This window comes from Rhineura floridana, chromosome 1 (genome assembly GCF_030035675.1).
Source record: "Rhineura floridana isolate rRhiFlo1 chromosome 1, rRhiFlo1.hap2, whole genome shotgun sequence".
In the NCBI taxonomy this organism is placed as follows: Eukaryota; Metazoa; Chordata; class Lepidosauria; order Squamata; family Rhineuridae; genus Rhineura; species Rhineura floridana.
Window position 1 is genome coordinate 283,990,217 of NC_084480.1, and position 26,510 is coordinate 284,016,726.

Below are 26,510 nucleotides of genomic sequence, written 5' to 3' on the forward strand. Positions count from 1 at the left end.
AGAAACCATGGTTCTTCCTTTTTTGAAATAGTTCAATTTTAACCATGTCTACTCAGAAGTAAGTCTCACCCAGTTCAGTGGGACTTCCCATCCACTTGTGTATATATGGTTGCAGCCTAAGAGGCTTACCACAACTCTTTAGTGTGGTATAGTGGTTAGTGTCCGACTGGGACCTGGGAGAGCAGGGTTCAAATCCCTACTCACCCATGAAGCTCACTGGGTGATGTTGGGCCAGTCATTGTCTCTCAACAACAGGGTTGTTGTGAAGATAAAATCAGGAAGGGGAGAACCATGTTTGTATGCCACCTTGAGCTTCTTGGAGGAAAGGTGGGATATAAATGTAGTAATAGTAGTAGTAATAATAATAATGGCTTTTAAGAACCTACTTGATTTTATATATAATAAATGACAAAGGAAATGGATGTGGCAGCCAGTGAGGTTTATCTGTAAACCTGAAATGTACACAAGATATACTGTTAAGCCAGCTGGCTGAGGCAGATGGGAAATGTAGTCCAACAACATCTGGAGGGCTCCAGGTTGGCGAAAGCTGCTCTACTTTATAATGTAGACAAATCAATACTTCACCAGTGCAATGCTCTCCTAAGCATTCATGTTCAGAGGAAGCTCCCAGGTAGTAACCCTACGGCTGCAATCTTAACTGCATTTACCTGGGAATAAGCCCCATCGAACACAGTGGGACTTAACTTTTGCGGAAACATGCGTAGAAATACGCTGTCGTTTTTTAGGGGGCGGGAGAATTCCATGGTGTAAACTAACTCTGTAGCAAGTACAGAAGCGAGGGTTGGACTTAAGCTGGTACTGATTCCTACGAGGGGCGGAGCTATCCGTCTAGTCTCCGGTTGGCTGAGGCGAGGAAAGAATCCGGGACTCTGGGCCTGATTGACAGCTGCGGGGCGGGGCTTCAAGCAGCATGGCGGCAGCTGCAGCTGCTGTGACTGTAGGCCGAGGGCTGCGCCCGGCACCTTCTGCTTGGCAACTCCGGGGCCCGTGCGCAGGCCGCGGGAGGCTGTTATGTCCCGTCACCTGCGGAAGGGGCGCGCCGGCGGTAGCCGTGGCTGCTGCTTCTAACCGTTCGGGGACCGGCGAAGAGGAACGCTACTGCATGGAGTTGCTGCGGTGAGTCACGGAGGGCGGCAAAAGGTTTCTCCGCCCCAAATTGAATGTGTGTGTGTTTTAGAGCAGGGAACACTGTGATAGGATATTTGCAACCGAACCATGGACTTGCGTGGGGCGTGCCCTGCATTAATATGTACAATATTAAAACAACATGTTTATTTGCAAAAATTCACATGGGCGTGACTCCGTGCTCCTGAGAGCGGTTTTGACCTTGGGCTGACTTGTAAGATCCGTGTTAAGTTATTCACTGGGCGCAGAAGTACAGCCCTCTCCTCTTTTTATTTTCCTGTAGGCGAGCAGATACTTATTTCGCACGGTGTTTCTCATCCGGCCCCCAGTTTTATCCTCGAGGAAGTCTTTGCCAACCTGGTGCCTTCCAGTTGTGCTGGCTTGGGCTGATGGGAGTTGTAGCACAGTAATATCTGAAGGATACCAGTTTGATGAAGGCTGCATTAGAGCAAGGATTCCCAACTGTGTTGCATGGAATACCAGTGCTCCACAAGCTTCCTTCCAGGTGGTCTGCAGCTTGTCTGTAAAAATACAATTAGAAATCATACAGCAACTAGCACAGCACATTCTGATGGCTACAACAGGCAGAAAAATTGTTAAGTGGTCTGCCAAGACTAGCAATGACTTTCAAGTGGTCCGGGCGGGGGGGGTTGGGAACTACTGCTTCAGAGCAACTTTGAGAGTTAGGTTATTCTGAGAGCTGTTGACTGGCCTAAGGTCACCTAGTGAGCTTTGTGGCTTAGTGGGGATCTCAAGTTGGGTTTCCCCAGTGTTGGTATGACACGGTAACTTCTGCACCTAACCAGGTCTAATTCAATAAAGTCTTTTGCTCTGCTCAGTAAAGAAAGAGCCTTTTAAACAGATGTCAGTAATCCTTTTCTCTGCGGTAGATAGTGGTAATGGGCAACTGGGCTCCTACTGAGAGGAAGGTCGGGATATAAATCAAATAATAAATAAATAAAACTGAACAAAGGCTGGCAAGGCTTTTTTTTATAATCACAGTTTTTAAAGTGCGAGCAGCAGACTGAGATGGTGAAATGCTGACTCAAGGCTGACTGGTTTAGGTTGTCATTAAAGGAAAGCTAGTTGTTAACTTAAAACATTTATTATTGCTGTATTTTTATTCCCAGGGAGAGGGGTTTGTGGAATTTTCTCCTTTGGGTACCAAAATAACTTGGCCAACCCTTGTTTATGCACCTTGATTTTGGGGTTGGGGTGGTACCATTTTGCTGTTCTGCCTCAGGTAGCAACAGGCCTGAGGTGTGCTCAGGTGGTAGAATGGACTGTACTGTTTTAGACTGCAGGTGCATGTTTGAATGATTGCATGTTTGGATTAACACTTCTCTACAAATAAAAAAACAGTATTGCTGGTTCAGCGGTCCATGATGTGCTTTCAGGTATTTTCCAAAACCATGATGGAAATAACGGAGAAAGGAATACAACGTACAGCCCAATCCAGCTAGCCCACTTAAGACTGCTGATTTGAATAGGCTTGGGAGCCCCTGACTGTTCACAGTGTTGCAGCCAAAAGTTAAAGTGTTGCTAGTGTAGAAATCTACTATGCATCATCGTTGTTATTGCATAATACCACTGAAGTGCATTGCTCTTTTTATAGAGTACAAGAGGTCCCTGCTCTGTGGAGCTTCCAAACTGAAATATGATACAAGGGAGACAACAAAGGGAGGCAGGGATAGGGAAGGGGAAGCATATGCTGTTTCAGATGGGAGCAAAGCTTATAGGCAGTAATATACTGCGATATGCAAGCATAGGGATGCCCTGAAAGGCTTTGAAGGTAGGGACAAAGAGTTTGTGCTGGATCCAAGATTGGACAGGAAGCCAGTGTAGGAACTATAGGAGGAGTGGCATGTGGTCAGAGCAAAGGAAGAGTTGGGTAGTGGAGTTAACTGGGCAGCAATGACTGGTCAGACGGGCGATATAGCTGCAAACATTTCCATGGTTTCTAAGAATTTTAGCCACAAATTTTCCCACAGCAGAATTGCTTGTGAGTGTTTGTATATGTATGTGGCATTCACTGGAAAAAATGTTTGAAATTACATCATGTATTCCCTGAACTGGTGACTATTTGTGTTTACTTAAATTTGCTTTTGTGTTAGATAAGCTTGTGACAGAACGTAACGCTTGTTTCTGTTTTTTGTTTTTATATCTAGGAAACGTGACTATGAAGGCCTCCTCTGTTCATTACTGTTGCCTGCAGAGTCCCGTCCCTCTGCTTTTGCTCTGAGAGCCTTCAATGTAGAACTTGCTCAGGCAGGTATTAAATTATACATTAGTAAAATGCTGATTTTAAAAAGATCCTGATAAATTTGCCTTTTTTCTAGTTCTGGAGAACACTGATCTATTAAGAGAACTTTCCATTATGTATCCCACATCTCTTTCTTGAGTCACTACAGCAAAAGTAACCAGCATGGTGTCCTCCAGATGATGTGGACCACAACTCCTATTATTTCTGACAATGGCTATGCTGTCTGGGAGTTGGAGTTCTCAGCATCTGGAGGGTACTGTGTTGACTATCTCTAGAAGTTAGAAGCTCAAGCAATTCATTACTCCTTTTACACCTTTGTCATCTCTACTGCAGGGGTGGGGAGCCTCCGGCCCAGGGGCCAAACGTGGCCCTCTAGGCTTCTGTATCTGGCCCTTGGGCCTCTCCCCAGGGAACATTTGGTAGGAGAGTGTTGTGCTGGGTCTGGTCCTGCCCTTGCCATCACATCCACCACTCTGTGTGCATTGGATGAGGGATCATCTGAAAGAGACACAGTCATTTACTCTATTTAGAAATTCTCTTCCCTTCCTTATGTTTATTATCCCATCATTCTTCCCTCTTGGAACCCAAGGTGGTATACGCCTGATTCTCAGGAGGTCAGGCACCCTGGGCACTAATGGGCACCCTGGGCACATGCCTGGTTAGCTTCTGAAAAATGGTGGCCTCCTGTGTCTTCAGACCATACCCTGAAGCCATGTTCTTTCTCTTGTTTTGATTTGATCGCCGTTACTTATAACTAGTTAATCAGCAAAATGGAAATGCTCTAAAACAGGTGGGTAATGGTAGCCCCCAACCCAGGGACCTCATCTGGCCTCCAAAGTTCATTTTCCCCCTCCTTCGCCCAAAGACACGACAGATTTTGGTGGTGTCTGCAAAATGAAAAAATGGGCTTAGTGCTAGGATGGGTAAAGATCCTAATGACAATGAAAACAACTCCCTCCCCAGTCATCAGATTGGTGAGTGACTGCGGAGGCGATAACTCCTCTCTCCTCAGCTGATTTGCAAGGATTAGTGAAGGAAGGGGAATGGTTGGGGTGGGGGGGGGGCACGGGGAAGGTTATCACCCTTGCTGTAAAAATAGATAAGAATGGATTCATTTTGCAAGAACCGCCTGATGGTTTTTACTGATGAAGTTCTTTCCTTCACAGCATCATAAATATGTCAAAAACTGCTTGACTGGTGCATGTGACTGCTTGGATGGTAGCAACATTTAGTAACAGACTGGGAGACATAACAACTTCATGTGTTTATCACTATGGACAGCTTGATCAGTTGTTTGGTGAATAAATGTATTGGGTGTAATTCGAAGAATGGGTATATGTGCAGGAAAAAAATGTTTGCTTGATTTTTTTTAAGATCAGGAAATTGCAGCATTACTTACTCCCAACATAACATTTCTGTTCCAGATTAAAGATTCTGTAACTCAGAAGACCATTGGCTTGATGCGACTACAGTTTTGGAGGAAAGCAGTGGAAGACATGTACCATGACAGCCCACCAGAACAACCAGTTGCTATATTGCTGTGGAAGGTATAAAGTATATATTTGTGTTAAATTCACTTGTAACTATCATTCATTTCGGTGTGTGTGGGGTGGTGGTGGTGGTGTGCTGTTGGCACATGCCTTCTACCAAGTCTGACCATTTAGCACAGTATTATCTACACAGACTGGCAGCAGTTCTCTAGGGTCTCAGACAGGAATCGTTCTTAGCCCTTGCCTGGAAATACCAGGAATTGAGCTTGAAACCATGGATGTGCTGCATCATTGAGCTATGGCTTTCGTATCCAAATTGTGAAACTTAATGTGAATGTCTGCTCCATTGAAATCAATGTCACTTCCATCTAATGCATTTCAGGAGTGGATTACAAGGGTGTGTTTTTAGGTATTCTTTCTTGGCTATTGACTCTTTTTTTAATGATGAAACTTGCCTCCTAGTAAATCATTTTAGAGATGTAAATATAGGGCAGTTTAAATCCAAAGCTGTACTGTAAAGCAATTACTATAAAAGCTGGCCGTATTGCTTTTTAAAGGTATCAACAACGGTACATAAGATTAAAAACCCACCCTGTAAGAATAATTGAATCTTCAGTGCACAATGCTTTTATTATGTGTGTATTTTTTGTAAACAACTGCAGGACACTTGCTCAGGGATCAGTTTTGAGTCCCCCACAATGCTTTTCTCACCATATTTGGAGAAGACTTTGTGCCTCATAACGCGGTTGTTTATCTGTCCATTAATTCATCTGTTCTTTTTTTTTTTAAGCAAAACTTTTTAAAAAGGCAAAATTGATGTAGGGATGTGGAGGGGAGGTTGGTTATATGAGCAAGGGCCAGCTAATCAGTAGAGTACTCTTTAAAGTGCAAAAGAATTCCCTGTCCACACACCCCCTCCTTGTGCAGAAGGTGACCCTGGAGAGTAATGGGAATGCTTTGGATTAAATTTCAGAGAGGGCATTTCCAGAGCGGCCTCTACTCTAATATAATAATTTAATAATAGATTATGGTGATGCATTATGTTTATATTCCTCCTTTCCTCCAAGTGGCTCTGGGCAGTATACATCATTCTCCCTCCCCTTGTATCCTATCCACAAAAGAATCCTATGAGGTAGGTTAGGCTGAGGGCAGGTCCATACCATATATTTAAAGCCTATTACTTCCCCCAAAGAATTCTGGGTGCTAAGGGTAGCTTGCTAAGGGTGCTGGGTCTGATACACACATGTATTGGGGACTCTCATATGGACCCGTCACCCTTGTGATCCCTAAAATACACTACCACAACAGGACTTTAAGCTGGAGTAAAAAATGAGTGCTGCCTGGTGTGTGTGTCTGAACCCTAAAATCCTAAAAGAAGTGCCCTCATGAGGGTATAGAAAAAGAAGGAATTTATTTTAAAAAGAGAGAGGCAAATTTTAACAATAAAGTGCAGCAGCCTGCATTTATAGTATTGGGCACACATAAAACAATATTCTAATACAATCACACTTCTTGACTTAAAAAAAAAGTTCCTACACTAAAAGGGGGAATGGCAGTTAGAAAATAGAGATAGTGAGTGACCCAAGGGCATGGCAGAGTGGGGACTTGAACCTGGATCTTTCCTGTTGTAATCCAACAACTATACCACGTTATTTGTGTCCTCCCCCTGTGTCTCTGTATGTACATGTCAATGAATGGCAGAATGGTTATGAGCGAGCTTTGTTCTCTCAAGTCATTTGTGTCTCTCGACTTGGATAATTGTGCCAAGTTCCTTTTTCAGTGGTTTCCTTGTGAGCTTGGCTCTTGTTCCTTTTCCCTTTCCAGATCTAGTACAGCTTGTTTACTACTTATCTTTGCTTTGGACTTGTCCAGACTTGCTTTGCTGAGTGCCCCTTATATACGAGTCATAACTTTTTATTGTTTGTGAGTCAGAAAGGGAAGAGTCTCAAAAGAGTGGTGTTACTTAAATAATTAACATTTCTTCTTTTGTGCACATCTCACACCATATTTTTATGACTTAGCATGCTATGTGTGGTTACATGTGGTGTTAATTTGGTATGAATTTTATTGCTTTAGCCCAAAAACACTTAGTATGCAGAGATGCCAATTCCTCCTCCAGGTTGGTTGGCATCCAAATGTCATACGCTTCTGTAACTGTCATAGTTCAGAATACAGTAGGGCCCTGCTTATACGGCGGGTTAGGGACCAGGCCCCCGCCATAAAGCGGAAATGGCCATAAAGTGGAACCCATTGACTATAATAGGTCGCGTCGAGCGAAAATGCCGCAAAATGCCACAAAAGCACAAAATCGGCTTTAAAATGGGGAATTTCCCCTAATTGAAAGCTGCCGCATTAGCGGAACGCCGGAAAATGGAACGCTGTAAAGCGGGGCCCTACTGTATGTGCCTTTTTTTACAAGTTCTTCTGACAGACAGATTGTTTTTAAAAAACATGCATCCTTCTATCCAGGCTTTGAATGTCTTATCTATAAGATTCATACTTCGTCTTTTGATCAGTCATCCGCAAGGCAGTTTAAAGCAGATCATAACAATACAAAAAGGAAGTAAAATTGTCTGTTGGTGATGGCATAGGGAAGAGAAATGTTGAGGGGGACAGGATGATCTTTCTGCAACTCTCTGGTGTTCCTGATGCTCCTTTGAGGCCTGCAATGAGCCCTGTATAAATCCCCCCCCAAAGTCTGCTTTTATTTATAAAAGTTCTTTATATGCTGCCTTTTTGGGACATACTCACCCAGGACAGCTCACAATATCAATGTAGAATAAAATAACAACCATAAAACTAAGCACCAATGACAACAATATAAACAATCATTTGAAAGCATAGAATAGTAGAGTTGGAAGGAGCCTGTAAGGCCATCAAGTCCAACCGCCTGCTCAATGCAGAAATCCAAATCAAAGTATGCTCGATAGGTGGCTGACCAGCTGCCTCTTGAATGCCTCCAGTGTTGGAGAGCCCACCACCTCCCATGGTAATTGATTCCATTGTTGTACTGCTCTAACAGTTAGGAAGTTTTTCCTGATGTTCAGCCAAAATCTGGCTTCCTGTAACTTGAGCGTATTATTCCATGTCCTGCACTCTGGGATGATCAAGAAGAGATCCTAGCCCTCCTCCTGTGTGTGACAACCTTTCAAGTACTTGAAGTGTGCTGTCGTATCTCCCCTCAGTCTTCTCTTCTCCAGGCTAAACATGCCCAGTTCTTTCAGTCTCTCTTCATAGGGCTTTGTTTCCAGTCCCCTAATTATCCTTGTTGCTGTCCTCTGAACCTGTTCCAGTTTGTCTGCATCCTTAAAGTGCAGCATCCAGAACTGGACACAGTACTTGAGATAAGGCCTAATCAGTGCTGAATAGAGGGGAACTAGTACTTCACATGATTTGGAAACCATACTTCTGTTAATGCAACCCAAAATAGCATTTGCCTGTTTTGCAGCCACATTTGCACTGTTGGCTCATATTTAGCTTGTGATCAACAGCAATTCCAGGATCCTTCTCGTATGTAGTATTGCTGAGCCAAGTATCCCTCATCTTATAATTGTGCATTTGATTTCTTTTTCCTAGGTGTAGAATGTTGCACTCATCCCTGTTAAATATAATTCTATTGTTTTCAGCCCAATGCTCCAGCCTATCAAGACCATTTTGAATTTTGTTTCTGTTTTCTGGGCTATTCTGCTGCTGCTGCTGCTGGTGGTGTTTAATGGTGAACCAAGGCCAGGATAATGCCCTTCTGGAGTAATAGCTATCCCTCCCAATTTAGTATCACCTGCAAATTTGATAAACATTCGCTGCACCTTCTCATCCAAGTCATTAATAAACATGTTGAAGAGCACTGGGCCCAAGACTGAACCCTGCAGTATCTCACTCGTTACCTCCCCCCACTTTGAGAAGGAACCATTGATTCTGTAGCCAATTGTGGTCCACCTGATGGTTTTTCCATCCAGCCCACCTTTAGCTAGCTTGCTAATCAGAATATCACAGGCACTTTATCTAAAGCTTTGCTGAAGTCAAGATATATTATGTCCACAGCATTTCCACAGTCTTACCAGGGATGTTACCCAAACAAAAAATGAGATAAGGTTAGTCTGGCAGGATTTCTTCTTGATAAATTCATGTTGGCTTCTAGTAATCTTTGCAATGTTTTTTTAAGATGCTTGCAAATTGACTGCTTTATAATCTGCTCCAGAATTTTCCCAGGGATTGATGTCAGGCCGACTGGTCTGTAGTTCCCAGGTTACTCCTTTTTGCTTCTTTTGAAGATAGGGACAACGTTCTTCCTCCTCCAGTCATCTGGCACTTCACCCATGCATTATTCTGCAAAGTTAATAGACAGTGGTTCTGAGAGTTCCTCAGCCGGTTCTTGCATTACTCAAGGATGCAGTTCATTGGTCCCTGGAGATTAGAACTTGTTCAAAGTAATTAGGTATTCCTTGACATCTTAAAATATATGCTAGTTCAAACAACTAAAAACAATAGCATAATAGCAATATCATATGAGGCTGTCTTCCTTCAAGGAGTTCAAGGAAATGAACATACATACCCATAGTGTGCATGCCTTTAATGTTATAGGTGGCATTTATCAGAAGTTTGGATGCTACAATCAGTACTGCTACTACTATCATAGTGCACTCATTAGGATGGAATAATTTGCACTACCAATATTGTATATACTATATACAGTAGTTTTTGTACTTATGTATTGAGCAGGCAGTTTGTAGGGAGCATTTTTTGATCAATATTATTGCAATTGATGTGTGCATGCCTCTTTTGCTACACATTATCAAGAGGAGCTGGTTGTAGATGTGCTAACTTCAGATTTGTGGATCTTGGTACATTGGTACAGAGTGACTGTCACTGGCAAGTGATGTAGCTGTCTTAGTCATGTTTTCTCTGTTGATTCACTTTCTCTAAGTTAGCTTGGATATTAAATCAAAAATTCCAGCTTAGCTTAATTTAAACTTCTGTAAGAAAACTTGATGAGTTCAAGGTATCTCTGTGGAGTAAACAGGATTATGGGGAAAGATGTAGCCCTTTTTAGAAACAATTATTGATTTAGTGGCTGATTTATATGATATGATGATGGAACAGAACTTTGTATAAATCAGTGGCTGTATTAAAATGCATTAGACAAACACAACCTGCGAATAAAATGTGACCTTTTGATAAAAGCTGGTACAGTTTTGTAAATCTTATCCCCCCCCCATTCCTTAATGTGCTCTCTGTTCTGGCCTCACTATATCCTGGTTTGGCTTTTCCTCGTTTTCAAATGATTATGTTGTGTTTCCCCATTCCTAGGCAATCAAGAGGCAAAAGTTGACGAAAAGGTGGCTTATGAAGATTATTGATGAACGGGTAAGTTTTTTCTTTTAAAATGTTAATCCATGTGAGTTCGTGTTTACTTGATTTTTTTAAAAAAAGCCTGTGCTTTTAATTTGGAAACAAAGGATCAGCCTTCATACAAGAACATCAGTTTCTATTAATACACTCTCACTAGCTTTCCATTATAGTACGGGCATAGCTACACTTGTGTAACAGTGATTGGGTTGTATCAAATGCTGTCATTCTACTTGCGCAATAGATTCCACTTGTACAACATAATTTCCCCCTCCCCTCCTTTCCTCTCCAGCCCCCTGTGCACCTTCAAAATCTTCTCCAGAGGGTTGGGGGACCGTCTGGAGCAGATTTTGGGCATGTGTGGGGAGAGCAAGGAAAGTCCCATTGTGATAGTGGAACTCCACTTGTGCAGCACTGGATACAACCCATTCTTCCTAGGCACCCCTAGGAACTTAAATTGCAATAAAAGCTAACTGTGGTTTGTTTCAAAATAAGCCAGCTTCAAACCATGGCTGTGTTCACACATAATAAGCCAATCTTTTTGCCTTATTGTGGTTTTTATTGGGAACTAGCAGCATGTAGGTGCACACTGCCTCATTGCTCCTGCCCCACTCTTCCCCAGCATGAGCAGGATAAGCGAACCAGGAAGCCTTGACTTCTGTTATATTTGAACCAAGGGTCATGGTTTGTTGCTCTGTTCACTGTTTTTCTATGTTGAGTTTGCTTTGATATCAGCAGTTCATTCAAATAATTTAGCCCAATGTTTGGAAACAGGTTTGTTCTCTGTGTTCAAATTCAGGAAAAAAATCTGGATGATAGAGCATATCGGGATATCAGTGAACTTGAAGCATATGCTGAAAATACTCAGAGTACTCTCCTGTATCTGACACTGGAAACACTAGGTAAGTGCATGTTTAGTTACTGTGTCTGCATTTCATTGATGAATACTATGTGTTCTGCTCAGAGCTTGGGAGATTACTTGCAGAAAGGAATACGTTATAATTACTGTTACATGGTCCCAAAAAGGAATAAATTACTATTACAATTGTTCTGAAAGGAATTATTACTTTACCGGTACACAAAAGTAATACTACAATTATAGTTCAGTTACTTAAAAAAAACCTAGAGTGCCTACAAGGTGTTGGCTTTGGCTGCTGCACACCTAAGTAGCCTAAAACAACATTAAAAATAAACACACATACAGAGGTAGCAGAATAATTCTTTTTATCCATAAGATAGCAGTGGTGGCTATCTTATGTAGTAAGGGAGGCGGGGAGGGAGGCAGAGGCCACTACTCAGATCTTTCAAGTCAAACCAAGTGTAATCCCCGCCCCCAGCCAGCAAGCATCATGTCTTTCACTCGCCCACCTTCTAGACCCTGCCCTGCCACCAACTAAGGCACACCCACCCAAGCAAACATTTTCCTTGGAGTGCAAAAAAAGTAAAACAATGCAAATGCAGCATAGTAGTTAGGGAGGGTGGCGGAGGCCGCTTCGCCTGCCAAGGGGAAACACAGTATTAACACACACATGTCATTGTCTCTCACCTCTGCAGTTCTTTATCTCCATTCTGCTTCTCCTTCATCCACCTCCTTGCCCTCCGGCTCCTTTTCCCCTCCACTCCATTCCTCTCCACCACTCTCCTTTTTTTTAATGATTATTTTCTCCACGCCACCCCGTCTTGCTCTCCACCTCCCTTGTCGCCACCTAAACACCCACAGAGCATGAGGGAAGAGCGACTCTGCGCAGAAGCCCAGTTTGAGGCACATGATTTTCATCCACGAATCAAGAGCAGAAGACTTCCCCTGCTGCTCCCCCCCTCAGTAATGCCCAAAAGTAATGCAGGAAACATTACAATTACTCCTCAAAAGTTGTAAAATTACTCCTTATTCTATTACAATCAAAATGTGAAGAAATTGCCCTCTCATTCCTCAAAGTAATATTACAAGTAATTTGTTTTTTGTAACTAATTACTTCCAAGCTCTGGTTCTGCTCATGATCCCTATGCGTAGTTTCTGCTCTGTCTGACCTGTTTCCATGTGGTCTAGGAGAGCAGAGCCCTAATTGTCTGGACAGCTACACCGACTGCTCTTTCTACCTAAAATATATTGCATATGTTTAGGGAAATGTTCATATATATTTAAGGACTGTGTCTCATTTTACTGACCATGGATGGATGGAAGGCTGAGTGGACCTCGACCCCTTTTACCGGAGATTCGACTTCCTCCTTCCGTTGGAATTGAACTCCGGCCCTGAGCAGAGCTTCGGCTGCATTACTGCCGCTTACCACTCTGCTCCACGGAGGATCTTTTCATCCATGCCATACTTGATGAAAAGATCCTCCATGGAGCAGAGTGGTAAGTGGCGGTAACGCAGCCGAAGCTCTGCTCACGGCCGGAGTTCAATTCCAATGGAAGGAGGAAGTCGAATCTCCGGTAAAAGGGGTCAAGGTCCACTCAGCCTTCCATCCATCCGTGGTCGGTAAAATGAGTACCCGGCATATGCTGGGGGGTAAAGAAAGGCCGGGGAAGAAACTGGCAATCCCACCCCATATATATGGTCTGCCTAGTAAACGTCGCAAGACATCACCCTAAGAGTTGGAAACGACTCGCACTATAAGTGCGGGGACACCTTTACCTTTTTATGGCATGGATGTGCTCAAGAACATTTAAAGCACATGGCTTCCCTCAAATAATATTGCGAACTGTAGTTTATCCCCTCATAGAACTACAATTCCCAGAACTCTTAAACTACAGTGAAAATTAGGTTCTAAATTAGTGGATCCAATCAAGGCCCATCCATACACTGCCAAACTATGGCCTATGCATCAACCTTCATCAGATTCATCAGCCTGATTTTATTTGCTCATCAGCAACCTGGTGGAACAGGAAGGAAAACACGATCTATTACTAAAAACCACAAATTCCAAATAAAATACAAAATAAAAACACAAACTAAAATTAAATTAAAATATATAAAATACTATTAAAATAATGAAATGCATTATGCACACACATACATGTATACATACACATACACATGTGCATACACACAATAAAAGAGTCAAAATAAAAGAGCTTAAAAGATAAAAACTTTAAACAGGAATGACACTGACAAACACCACAAAGTTGTCACCCATCTTGGTGCATCATAGCTTCATTCTGGCTGCTCTATTCTGTGCAACTACTTCTAACTCGACTGCCATATGCAAATATAGAGGTTCCAGCAATGACCTGATTAACATACAGTTCCCAGGATTCTGTGGAAGTTATGTGCTTCAGAAGTATGGTGTGGATGTGACCTTTGTGAGGCATTTGAGCATTATTTGAAAAAGTGGTGTATATAAACTTGATGACGACGATTGCAATTGCACACAGCAAAATAAGCATATCAGTTGCAATTATCACAAGAGAAATGTGTAAAGGACTTGGCCTCCATTGTTGGGGCCCCTTGGATCTCTTTCTTATTCATAAACTCTAATTTAGTCTGTAATTTAACATTTCCTATGGCTTTCATGGTGGACCTAGTGCCTGATACTTTTTTTCTTTGAAGCAAAGGTTGGGATTGGGTTTGTGGATTCTAATTCTACCGCTGTCCTAGATGTTGCCCAGCATGGTAGTAAATCGAGCATTGGGACTTTACTGTGCATGTCTTAAGGACAGTCTTTGGTGATGAGCACTAGCTTTAGCTATCGGTACAAAACGAGTTCTTGGTCTGTATTGAAAAAAGTTCTAATATTTATGCAACAGTGAAATTGGAGATCTCAGAAATGACACCAAAACCATAATGTAGCCTGAAATGTGTTGCTCCTGAATGTTGAAGCAACAGAACACAAGGAAAAAACAATTTTTTAAAAAAAAGTTGATCCAGGCAACTTTTTTATAACATAGAAAATGACCTTATGCCCAATTAGGCTATTTGTCCATCACGTTCAGTGATGGGCAGCAGCTCTCCAGGGTCGTGGGCAATGGTCTCTCCCATCATCTGCTACCTGATCTTATTAGCTGGAGTTGCCAGGAGTTGAACCTGGGACCTCCTACATGCAGGATATGCTCTGCACCAGAGCTGTGATTCTTTTCCCAACAACAGAATTGCATATTTCCTCAGGAACACACACATCTCTAAACTTGCATTTGCTGAGATATTGCAAATATGGGACAGGGGGTATCATTTGAATGGGACAACTGTTGGGTAGGGGAACAGTTGGATTCCCACCTGCTGATGCTTCCTTGCAAATGACCCACCGCCTGGCTAGGCAGACATGGAAACCTTTTGCTTACTCCATAACATGTAGTTCCCTCCCCCAAGAGCTACTGTTCTAGTGTTGCTTGTGATTTCAGTAGTTCTTTGCAGCACTTAATGATGGTACTTGGAAGTAAGTTCCCACTGGGTAAGTGGGACATGCATGTATTCCAATGAGTGTGCTTAGAATTTCATTCATAGGGTGGTTTTAAACTCGTGTTTCTGCAAGGACAGGTGTAAAGGATATCCATGCAGACCACGCTGCCAGTCACATTGGGAAGGCCCAAGGCATTGTAACCTGTTTAAGAGCAACTCCATTCCATGCTAGCAGAGGGAAGGTGTTTCTGCCCATGGACATATGTATGCTGGTAAGACAATATAGCTTGGGATCTAAACTTGTAGTAGAATCTATAACTATGTTCTCCCTCCAGATCATAAGAGCATCTATGTTTGGTTAGGGTATTAATGTAAAATTTGGTTGCTAGACAACATTTGTTTTCATTTTTGTACATTCCAATAATAGTCCTTCATTGAAAGGGCTTTCCTCAGTCATGTAGCTTGACTTTGTTCTGAGAGTAAGCAGGAAGCAGCTGAAAGGTTTTCACATAATCTTCAGGACAAATCTTATCGCTGTATACTTTCTGATGGTACATTGCTGATATTTATCAGATATGATATAACATGCTGAGAGGAAAGAAAATCTATGTAGAATAGACAGCCCTCTCTCAAATCCAAAGAACATAGGAAACTGTCTTATACTGAGTCAGACCATTGGTCCATCTCCTCTGTATCCCTCCACTTTGTGGAAGAAGGTCTAAAGCGGGGGGGGGGAGGGAGGCTTGGCCAGGTATAAGGGAAGGGAAAGCTAGCCAAGGCCTGGGGGGTTTGGTGGTGGTGGGGATTTGCTACCCTTCCTAGGGGTTAACCTTTCCTAGGGTTAGGTGTTGGAGTTGGTGTGTGAAGCACACAGGGGTGGAAGCCCCTAGTAAAATAATAAGCCCACAGGTTTGGTAGTCTGCAGTTTACTAGCTTGCTAAAAGGCTAGCTGGCCATGGAGGAAGGGAAGCTGCCTCCTCTGCAGGCCAGCATGGGAGCTTGGGCCGCTGGCCTCTTAGGCAATTTTTAAAAGTTCCCTGTACCAAAACGGCTAGTGGAGGAGAGAGAAGTCCTCCCCCTGCTGGCTTGCTTGTTTCCTTGCTGGCCATGCGGGAGGGAATGGAATGGTGTGTTCCTCTTCTGTCAAGCAACTCACTTGCCTGAATGGAATTCCTATTTGCGTATGGCAGTTGGGTGATGTGTTAAATGCACAGCTGGCCTATATTACAGCAGGTCATGGTCACTAAGAAGACTCTGCCAAAGTGTCTGTTGTAACTTGAACTCGGGAAGTAGAAATGTGGAGGGACGATTTAAAGAGCCTTCGATGTGTTTGTTGGCACCTGCCAGAGTTACTTGATAGGGAGAACTGATTATTATTATTATTATTATTAATAATAATAATAATTAATAATAATAATAATAAGTTAATTATATCCCACCCTTCCTCCCAATGGAGCCCAGGGTGGCAAACACACCATTAAAACAATATTATAAAAAACAGTCTAAAAACAGTTTGAAAAACAATCACATTCTCTCAGCCAGAGATTTCAGGGTTGTCAGGAACAGTATCTTGCAGCCATCAAATGTCTGGGTGAACAGGAATGTTTTTAAATTCCTCCTAAAAGCCAATAATGAGGGAGACAGATGGCCTCGTCATAGGTTAGTGCCAGCCAGGTAGTTAGCACTAGTGGTGGCACCACCAGCAAGGCCTTACCTGCTGACTGCTGATATTGGGGAAGACACAATTTTAGAATCGGAAGACCGATTGGGGTTCTGCACGCTAGTATTAACACCTTGAATTTTGCCTGATAGCTCACTGACAGTCAGCACAGATACATGGTCCCATCGGGCTGCCCTCTTACCCTGCCCTCTTACCTTGTCAATCCCTCAGCCCCTCCTTGCTTCAAAATATGCCCCCCCGTCCCCATGAAAAAATGTCTTAAAGCATTTACTTTTCTTTTGCTATTTTTGTCTGCGAATATTTCTGTACGGTGTACGTGGAACCCAACAATGTTTGATGATGGAGAAAGGGTATGGGGTCATGGTGATGGCGTGATGCCAGTGTAAACCATGTAGAAGGACTTAGCTTGTATGCTTGCATGTGGTTTCAAGGCAGTCATGCCTAATTTATGTCCCTGGAATGTTTTTAACTTGTGGTGTGTTCTTCTTCCTGGTGTCTTAGCATGGTGTTTCACAAGAGGATTTCATAAGACGTAAACAGGAAAAGAAAGTGAGAGATGTAATATATGATGTTGCCAGTCAGGCACATGTACATCTGGAACACGTGAGTTTCTGCCTTTTTGCTGATTTCTGTAACAATATCAGTGTAAACAATGACTGTGCAACACTCTTCCAACAAGCTTTTTAAGTTAAGACCTATCCCAGTCTGCGTCTGTGTTGGAATCGCTTTTAATATGTTTTTTTAAAACCTTTTGCCCCCTAAACAATATGTTTTTTTAACCCTTTTTATTTAAGATGCTTTTAAAGCTTTTTTAAAGAATGTTTTTAAAGTTGTTTTGTTGTAATGTATTTTAAGGCCTGTTTTTATGATGTTTTAAAGCGTTTTTACTGCTTTTGTTTGCTGCCCTGGGCTCCTGCTGGGAGGAAGGGCGGGATACAAATTAAATAATAAATAAATATGCAAAATAAGCCCCTCCTCCCTGTTAGGCTTTTGTATTGTCTGGCTTTTTATGGGAGACATTATGGGCTTTGATTGATCTCTACTTCAAGCCAATAGCTCCTACCATCCTTGCCTAGGATGGGGCTAGAAAATAGGCTTTCTGGTTTGATAGTGATCAGAAGACAGAAATAGGCTTGAGTGGAACCAAAATATCCTGCAGTTATTTGACCACAGGCAGGGCTGGGTGTCAGGGGTTGGCATGATTGGGCATCTGCTGTGGGCCCACTGATGAGGGGGCCCATGGACCTGCTTCTCCTTTTCAGTGTTGCAACCTGCTTGTTCACTGGCATCACCCAGACAACAGCGTTAAGGAGGAGGAGCAGTAGATCCCTGTGTTTGATTACTCATTGGCGCTCTGCCTGACTAGCAAGCAGATGGTAGCAGTGAAGAGAAGCAACAGCCGGTGGTAATAATGGTGAGGTGGTAGACTCACCAGGTAGGGGGTGGGGGGTGATGGGAGTTTTCCCCTAGTGCCCTCCAAAGCCTGGAGCTGGCACTGAACACAGGATATATACTGCTGTTGTATTATTTTATTATGAAATTGTTTTTGTAATTGTTTGCTTTTGTTGTAAGTCACTTTGAGCACAATTTTTTTTTGTAAGTTGCATTGAGTTCCATTTTGGGGAAAAAGCAACTAATAAATATCAATAATAATAATAATAATAATATTTAGTTTGGTGGCTTGCTTCTTCCACAGTGATGGGAGTAAGGACCAAACTAAACAAGGTAACATTAAGGCTACAAGCCTAAGCCTGCTTATTTGGAAATAAGCCCCTTGAATGGGACTTACTTCTGAGTGGACGTTATAGGATGGTGTTGTAAATGCATCTTTGCATTTAACATACTGTGTTTTTCTAAATGCAAATAGCAGCTGCTGCAGGAGATGGGGGCTGATAATTATTGGGATTGAAACTGGAAGAAGGGGGAGTATAACCCTTTCCTAGGCCGTGCTAGGAAAGGCCCTCCTTGGCCCTCCATGATGGAAATTGCTCCTCTGAAGCAGCTATTTTTAATGGAAGGCAATCTCCCATTTGCACCAATGGGAGTATTACCTCCCATTCCTACTAGAAGCTTCAAAAGCAACAAAGAGTCTTTTGGCACCTTTTTAAAAGGCTATAATAAATGTATTATGGCATGAAACTTTAATGGTCTAGTCTGATGTGTTTTCCTGCTGTTGCTGGTATAAATGTATATGGTTGTTAGGAGAGGATTATAAACGGTGACGTTGGAGGAAAATGCAGAAAGTACAGATAGTGGCAATTGTGATATGAACAGTGAACCTTCACAAAATGTGTAGGTGATGACACAAACATCAGGACACTGTTGAGCTAATTAACAAATGTAGTGTGATTAAAAGCCCATTGGCCCAATTCAAGATGCTTAATAAGTTGTAGTTCAGCAGTTTCACGTTGGAGTCTTCCTTTGAAGTTCCTTTGTTTGAGAATAGCCACCTTGAGATCAGTGTGTCTCTAATGTGTGCCCTGCCTCTTTTGGTCCCAGAGTCCAAGTCCTGCGCTCTCTCTCTTATTTCTTCCCCAAGAAAATTCAATGGGGAAAAAATTAACAAAGGGACTACTTGGGCATTCGCTGGCTTTTCAGGTTGTAAGGCAGTAGTGGGGAACCTGATTCGGGCAGTGGGCCGGATCCTTGGGTTGTATCCACCTAAGTTTTACTCAGAGCAGACCTACTTAAATGAGTGAAAGTTTGTCTTGTCCATTAATTTCAACAAGTCTCCCCTAAATAGGACTGGTATTGGATACATCCCCTGTTCTTCCCTATCTTTGCAGGCCAAATTTGGTGGGTGGGATCATGTGATGCCACAAAGACGCTAGTGATGATTGTCAGGACTTTAGAGCTCCACATAGGGCTTGCAAAGAGCCCTGTGCCTGCCAAGATTTAAAGAGTCGCTGATCAGCTGATGGCCAGTGATTTCAAACTTGCTTTCTACAGGGATCAGCTGTGTGATCATGTTCTCTACAGGGACCTTGGTTGTGCAGCCAGTCCAGCTGCATCTCTAGCTGCCCCCCACCTGATGTCATGCGTGTCTTCAGGAATTTTTCCGTGGTGGGTGCAAAGTAAAACACTGAAAGGGAGCAGGCTCATTTCTCACAAAAAATTGGAAGAATAGTATCTGTACATTTTGTCTTGTAACTCAAGTTCTGCCAATGCTCTAAACTTTAAGAAAGAGGACTGGGAATCAGGATAATGGTTCATCCAGGGGGTGATTGCCTTCCTGGTAGATGCCCATGCCTGATGTCACATATGACATCAGGTGGTGGGCAGGTGGGTGTGGTTTTGGGGAAAACAGCCTTGCGGGCCAAATTAGAACACATGCTGGACCGGACGTTCCTCACCCCTGTTGTGAGTGGGGTGGAAATAACAATTTAGATACCTGCATCAACAAGAGCAGCATGAATACCAATAAAGCTGTTGTTGCTAAACAAATATTATCATTCTAGGAGGTGAAACCAAGGATTTAGATATCTCAAGGATTGAGATGATGCCTAGGCTCTGCCACCACAGTCAGAGGCAGCATGCTTCTGAAAACCAGTTGCCAAAGGCTGCAGGAGAATGCCCTTGCTCTCAGGTCCTGCTTGTGGGCTTCCCAAGGGCATCTGGTTAGCCAGTGCGAGAACAGGATGCTGGACTAGATGGGCCACTGGCCTGATCCAGAAAGCTCTTCTTATGTTCTGTTCAGCTTCTGTAGATTACGCTGGGGTTTTGGAGTGCTGTAGAAGACACGCTGATTTGATTAGGGAATGCTGGTCAAATAGACCTTCCAAGAGTTATGCCAAGCACCAAAGCCCTCAGATGCAATCATTCCCCTAAATAGGGCACCACTTGCAAACTGATGGAAAAAGGCACTTATTACAAGCTTTTGAGATACTTCTGAGTACTCTGTAGCCCTATCAAGCCATTGAAACAAGTGTTAAACTGTTCTTTAAATAGGTCTACAGTAAGTATTCCCACAGATCTTAAGGGAGAATGGGGAACCAAGTACTCACCATCTTCAGTCTCCTCCTTGCCCTTTTTTCATTTCCTCCATTCATTCATCCTTCCTTTTTAATCTTTCCCATCTCTTGCAGGCTTCTTTCATTTCTGGTATCCCTCTGCAAGTTTCCTTACTCCAATGCTAATAAGCTTTGGGCACAAATGTAGCTTGTAAACCAGGAGTGAGGAACTGGATCCAGCTGGTGGAGCACAGCTCAGTGCATGGAGATGTGCAAGCCCGGACAAACAGCTGATTGCCAGTGCTTATAAAGCATTATGCACAGGCCTTTGTGGATGGAAATCCTTTCTGGCCAAGTTGTGTCTTTCCCTGCTCCACACCTGGCACCAGCTGTAAGGCAGGTGGATGTGGCTTGACTGAATGGGGAGGCTTGATGGGCCTAATTAGGCCTGTGGGCTGGAGGATCCCCACTTCTGCTCCGTTAATGCAGTCAGCTGAAGTGTGGAGCATATCAAACAGCCACCCAAAAAACGCAATTTCAGCTGCAAGAATTGGCTGTTTATATCTGTGATAGTCTGGGCCCACATACTCATATTATATGGTCTGAATTACTTGCATAGATATTGGGGCCCAAGCAACATGCGATGATGTCATGCTTTTGGGAAAGTGTGCTTAAGTAAGCCGCTTAATATTTGAATCAAAAGCAGCCTTGGGGCCACAGTTCAGAATGTGCTAGTAACTGGTAAAAATTGCCCCCTCCATGGCTGCTCTTTCCCCAAAGGTGCAGTAAACACCACCTTCAGGAACAAATAGGAATGAAGGGGATTTTTGGTGGGAAAGTGATGCAAGGGTCTGTTCCTTATTGGGGCCCCCATGGATGCCTTTTCTTTAAAATGTAAATGGCCAGTGTAAGCAAGTGTTTTTAAAAGCATGAGTGGCATCGCATGTAGCTTGGCCACTGAGACAACAAGCGCCCAAGTGACATCTGCTCACATGTTTTTCAGGGGATGTGCCCTGAAACCTGCTTCTAGCAGCTGGTGCTGTCTGCAACTCAATCCAGGTGGTATTCCTGATTAGAATGCCACTGTCAGGTTTTGTGAAGCAAATGTAAAGAGGCATGGGCTTTCTTTTGTCCCTCTTGATGCCCCATCCAAAACACAGAGTGGCAAATAGAACAAGAGATTAGAACAAGAAAATAGAACAAAAAGAGATTAATTATAACTGGTGGAGTCATATCCTAAATCACAAGGCATATCCCTACACATTTCTTTTTGTCTTGTAATCTCTGCTTGTCCTGCTTGACTGTAATGTGATGCGGTGTGGACAGGGCCTTTGTGCAGGCTCAGCTGGTACTTTTGTTGGACTCTTCCATTGCCCCTTCCAAGCTGCTCTCCAGCTGATTCTCCTCTTGGATGAAGGTTTATATCTCACCAAACATTAAATAAATTGGCACCATCTCTCATACAAGTCCTGTTCCACCCCCCTTCCTGCTGACACAGACAAAGGCGATAGCAAGGTATAATCCTTTTTCAACAGTTGAAGGATATGTATTAATATGTTGACTGTAGTTGAAAGGATGCTTTACAGTTAGTGCGCTTTGTAGGGTCAGTTCATGTTTTTGGTAACTGAGGTGAGAAGGATTGTATCCAGCCATACTGAGCAATAATCAGCATATAATTATTGGTTGTTGTAAATGCAGATGAAATGCAAGCTAAAACTGATGGATGGCTGCAGAGATTGATTAAAAGTTGCTGTCACGGACAACCTTCATTTATGGCCAGTAGAGGGCAAAATAAACCTACTTATTTCTAAGATTGTTCAGATTTTCTTTCCATTTAATGTCCTCAAAACTGCAGGATTTCGCCCTGATAAACATTGCAACTCCTGCTAACATCCTGATTTCTTTTCCACTCCTATTAGCATTGTGTATTCATTTTGAAAATTATGATGCTTTATTTTGTTCTATATAACTCTTGATTATTTAACATCAGTCTGTTTGCAAAATGAAACAACTTTTTCTCAGCCAGACTTTCAAATTCACTTGATACCTGCGGATGAACTATTATTTTGTCTAATGATTATACCCTGCTTTCCTTTCCCAGGGGAAGCCCAAAGCAGCTGACAATGTTAAAAGTAGCAAATTGACTAGGGGTGCTTGATGAATTCAATTTCTGCACATTCCTTGCGGCTTGGACTTTGTCTTTGTGATGGTTCTTTATTGATACAAATGATTGAGCTTCAGCCTATTAATACTCCTGTTGTTGGAGAATTCCTTCTGCAACAGAATTAGAAACCAAGGAAGTTGCAAGTCATTGTTCTTTGTAATTAAGATTTTGTTTAAGTGATTGGGGGAAGGTAGAAAAAAGGATATAATTCCACTTTGTTTCCAAAGGATGCCAGAACATTTAGTTTAGCCATGCAAATGAACTGTGGAATTGCTGTTCTGCCAGTTGTTTTCCACTATGTTTCTTGTTGCCTGTGCCTATTGCATATCTTTCTCCTCCCTCCTGCCCCCCCCTCAACAGTATGACCTACTCATTCATGCTTTCTCAGCTTCCTGGACAGCTAAAATAGTCTTCATCTGTGTATCAGCACAGAAATATCAATGCAGTGCTGTGAAGGCTCTGTATGCTCTCCCCTCTAGCATCCGTTGAAGCAGGGGAAAGAGAGTGCACAGAGCTGCAGTATTAATGTGCTCTTCTGCCTTGGTCTGAGTATTCTTACTGTCTCTGTCAATTCTGTAGGATGGATAGCTAGGAGAAAATACGGTGCTTTTTCCAGCTTGGGAAAGTGGGCATTTTGGAGTAAAGTGAGGAGGGGGCAGGATGAAATTCACCAGTTGGTTACTTGAGCAACTGAGTCAGAGGCAAATGGCACCTCTGACTTACCGCATTACTTAATGTGCTTGTCTGGGGTGCAGTTGATCTGTGAAATGTACTTTTGATTGTACAGCTTTATAGTCAATCCAAAACCAAGCAAAACTGTTTGGTGTTTGATAATCAGATCCCAAGAGTAGTGAAGTTCATAGAATCATAGAACAGAACAGGCCTATGAGGCCATTGAGTCCAACACCCTGCTCAATGCAGGAATCCAAATTAAAGCATACCTTTGCCATCTTTTCTGATGACCAGTACGTTAATACAGAAGTAAAGTTCCTCCTTTGTCCAACAGCATGGTTAAGAGTAGGAATCAACAATGTTGATCATGCAAAATCAGGCACTGCTCTGCCTCATTGTTCAATGCCTTGATAGCAACCACAGCATTAATAGAAATAAACATCACTATTTGTAGTAGTAGTAGTGCTACTACTAGTAGTGAAATGAGATGATGTGAATCACAGGTTAGAAGGACATAGCTTGGAGCATCTGCTTTGCATACAGAAGGTCCCAGATTCAATCCCTGATATCTCTACGAGATGCTTGGAAGGACTCCTGCCTGAAAACATGGAGAGCCACTGCCAGTCAGTGTAGGCTATACTGAGGTAGATGGTCTGACTTATTATGAAACAGTTTCTTTATGTTCCTTCAGTGATGGTATGGTGCAAAGAAGATGCATTGTGTGAAACGAATAATTTACACAATCATGTTTCTGTTAGTCAAAGGTTATGGAATAAGGACAGGTTTTCCAGACAATGTTGTTTTTCCCGATCTGTTGTCGGGCTCTTGTTCCAACATGCAGATCAACCTTGTTGTGCATGGCATGATGGAGCCAAATTCTTGTGGTGTGCTCAGCATTTTGAGGTGGTATTTGAAATTTAACATGCTTTCTGTCTCTCTCCAGGCTAGGTCCTTCAGGAAGAATGTTCCTGTTAAAGCATTTCCTGCCTTTCTCTATACCGTAAGTGGGCCTTCTGTGGTTTTATCACATGAAAATAACTCGGATGGGTCACAGCTCAGTGGTAGAGCATCTTCTGGTATGCAGAAGGTCCCAGGTTCAATCACCAGCATCTCTAGGGAGGTTTGGGAGAAAACCCTGCCTGATATCCTGAAGAGCTGCTGCCAATCAGTGTAGACAATCCTGAGCTAGATGGACCAATGGTCTGACTTGGTATAAAGCAGCTTCCTATGTCTTTATATAGCATGTGCTCTCTCTGAATACTGCAAGAAAGATTAGTGCTGCTTGCAATCTAGGTGGTGCTACACCCTACCGAGTATGTCTTAGAGTCCTCTTCGGAATTCAGAACTTTTGTTTTTGTAGATCTAAATCTAATTTTGATGTGTTCTGCACTGTTTCTGATAGCAGCAGCATCCCTTCTATTTCTCTAAGTGCTTTTGCTTATGTAGCAAAAATTTCAGAAGAGGGAGATAACAACAGGTTTGGAGAATCCCAGGGCTTGCAGGAGTACAGAACATCTTAAAAAAAAAAAAAGCTAAAGGATGGGTGGGGTGGGGACCAAAAACATACCAGTGAGGACTGAGGATGCTCAGTGTACACCCACCACAAAATGGGGGGAGGGATGGAGAACCAGGGGTGTGGTCGTGGAAGCATGGGGTGGAGTATCCTGATCAGATGCACTCTGCACTGCCGTGTTCTATGGCAGGTCTGTCTTGTGGCCCTGTAATATTCATTAATATGGTATAATTTTTTTCTGATCACTATAAATTAGTGTTTTATCTGTTGACACTTGTTAATACCTTGTCCTTTCACTGTAGTAATAAGAAAAATCTTCATTTCTTTTCCAGGCTGCTCTTGAGGATTATTTAAATAAAATACAAAAAGTTGACTTTGATATATTTCATCCAAGTTTGCACAGGAAGAGCACTTTGCTGCCTTTGCATTTGTATATTAGATCCTGGAGAAAAACATATTAAAGCATATTTAACATGAGATTTAGACTTTCTTGTAGATTATTATTCGTTGAGTTTCAACTTCACTCATCCTGCAAGTTGTTCCAGGTGATACATGTTGGCTTTTTTCCCCACACCCCTCTCCCTCTCCTGTTACCCTCAAAACAACCACGTGAAGTACATTAGCAGAGTTAATTGGGTTGAACCAAAATTTGAACCCATGACTTCTGTGTGCAACACTATCAACTACACCACTGTGGCTCTGGTTCCAGGTTAGACTGATCACTTGCACTTGGAAGTAGGTAGCAGAGGTGTGCTTTGACTACAAATTCGCTAACCCCCTTTCTCCTGCCACTGGTTGTACCTCCACTCCCTTTCACACCTCGAACAGGATATATACTGCTGCCTATTTGTTTGTTTGTTTGAAACATCTGCCTTTTCTTTTAAAACATCTCAAGGTGTCTTACCAGCAAATAGGTTAAAATGAATAATTGTTATTTTAAAAAATATTGAAAGCAGCTGCATAAGAATGAAAAAGACAAAATCATTTTTGGGCAGGTTGTCAAAATGTTGGGATGTACCACCATTTGCAGTGGGCCTCTCCTAAGGTAGGGGCAGGATGTATGAAAAAATCCAAAACATTACTAATCAGAAAGTGGACAAAAATTCCCAAATGGAACTGCTACACTTATTTAACAAGGAAAAGAAAGATCTTAAAAGTAAACTCATAATTGGGCATCTGCTGATGGCTGTATAACTTACTATAGTAAAGCATTGAAGGGACCTGAAAGGGGGTCATGCTCAAATCCTGGTACTGAAATAAGAAGCTGACTCAAGGTTTCTGTGTGTTTAGAGGGCAACAAAAACATTTGTCAGGGATTAGGTTTAATTTATTGATTATACAATTTTAAAAAACACTCCATCCCTGCAGCATGTGAGAAGAATTCCAAAGTCTCATTCATTTTGTAACTTGTTCTTTGTTACCTTCTTTTCCTTTGATGTATACTTACCTGCAAGGCATGTCATTCTTTGATATGTTTGCAAAGATGGAAAATGGTAGATGATTTAATGCTTCATACCAGTTGCTGGAGAGTGCACTTGCACTCAGGTCCTGCTTGCTGGCTTCCCATAGACATCTGCTTGGCCATTGTGATAACAGGATGCTGGATGACATGGGCCACTGGCCTGATCCAGCAGGCTCTTCTTATGTTCTTAATGCTTGTGGGCTTGATGCACTCTTTTGGTAGGTGTTCTTGGTGAAATGCCTAAAATACTTGGTTTGGTTATTTTACTTTCATTTGTATTTGTCTACATAAAAATCAATAAAATGAAATAAATACAAAATTAAACAGTAAAAAACAGACACAATCAGACACTTAAAACAATTTAGTGTTCCAGTAGTCAATCACATTTAAATGCAGCAGATTGAAACGCAAATAGCAAACTGCTTAGGAGCTTTTAAACCATCTAAAATAAGAGTGAGGAACTTGTGGCCCTCCAGATGTTACTGT

General features: G+C 42.4%; 1 protein-coding gene across 3 annotated transcripts; it reads left to right on the forward strand.

The window, feature by feature from the left end:
• Positions 1-785: 785 nt before the first annotated feature.
• Positions 786-25,039, forward strand: NDUFAF6 (NADH:ubiquinone oxidoreductase complex assembly factor 6). 3 transcript variants are annotated; one of them, XM_061603391.1, is made up of 9 exons: positions 786-1,137; positions 3,315-3,414; positions 4,834-4,956; positions 10,207-10,263; positions 11,045-11,147; positions 14,721-14,854; positions 16,765-16,866; positions 23,993-24,049; positions 24,895-25,039. In XM_061603391.1, exons 1-9 carry the CDS (start codon positions 932-934, stop codon positions 25,021-25,023), a joined length of 1,011 nt encoding a protein of 336 aa, XP_061459375.1. In that variant the 5' UTR covers positions 786-931; the 3' UTR covers positions 25,024-25,039. The 3 variants fall into 3 exon arrangements, with proteins under 3 accessions (XP_061459375.1, XP_061459396.1, XP_061459385.1); XM_061603412.1 differs by lacking the exon at positions 786-1,137 and adding an exon at positions 2,846-2,938 and having other exon boundaries at positions 3,315-3,418; XM_061603401.1 differs by lacking the exon at positions 786-1,137 and adding an exon at positions 2,846-2,938.
• Positions 25,040-26,510: the final 1,471 nt, after the last annotated feature.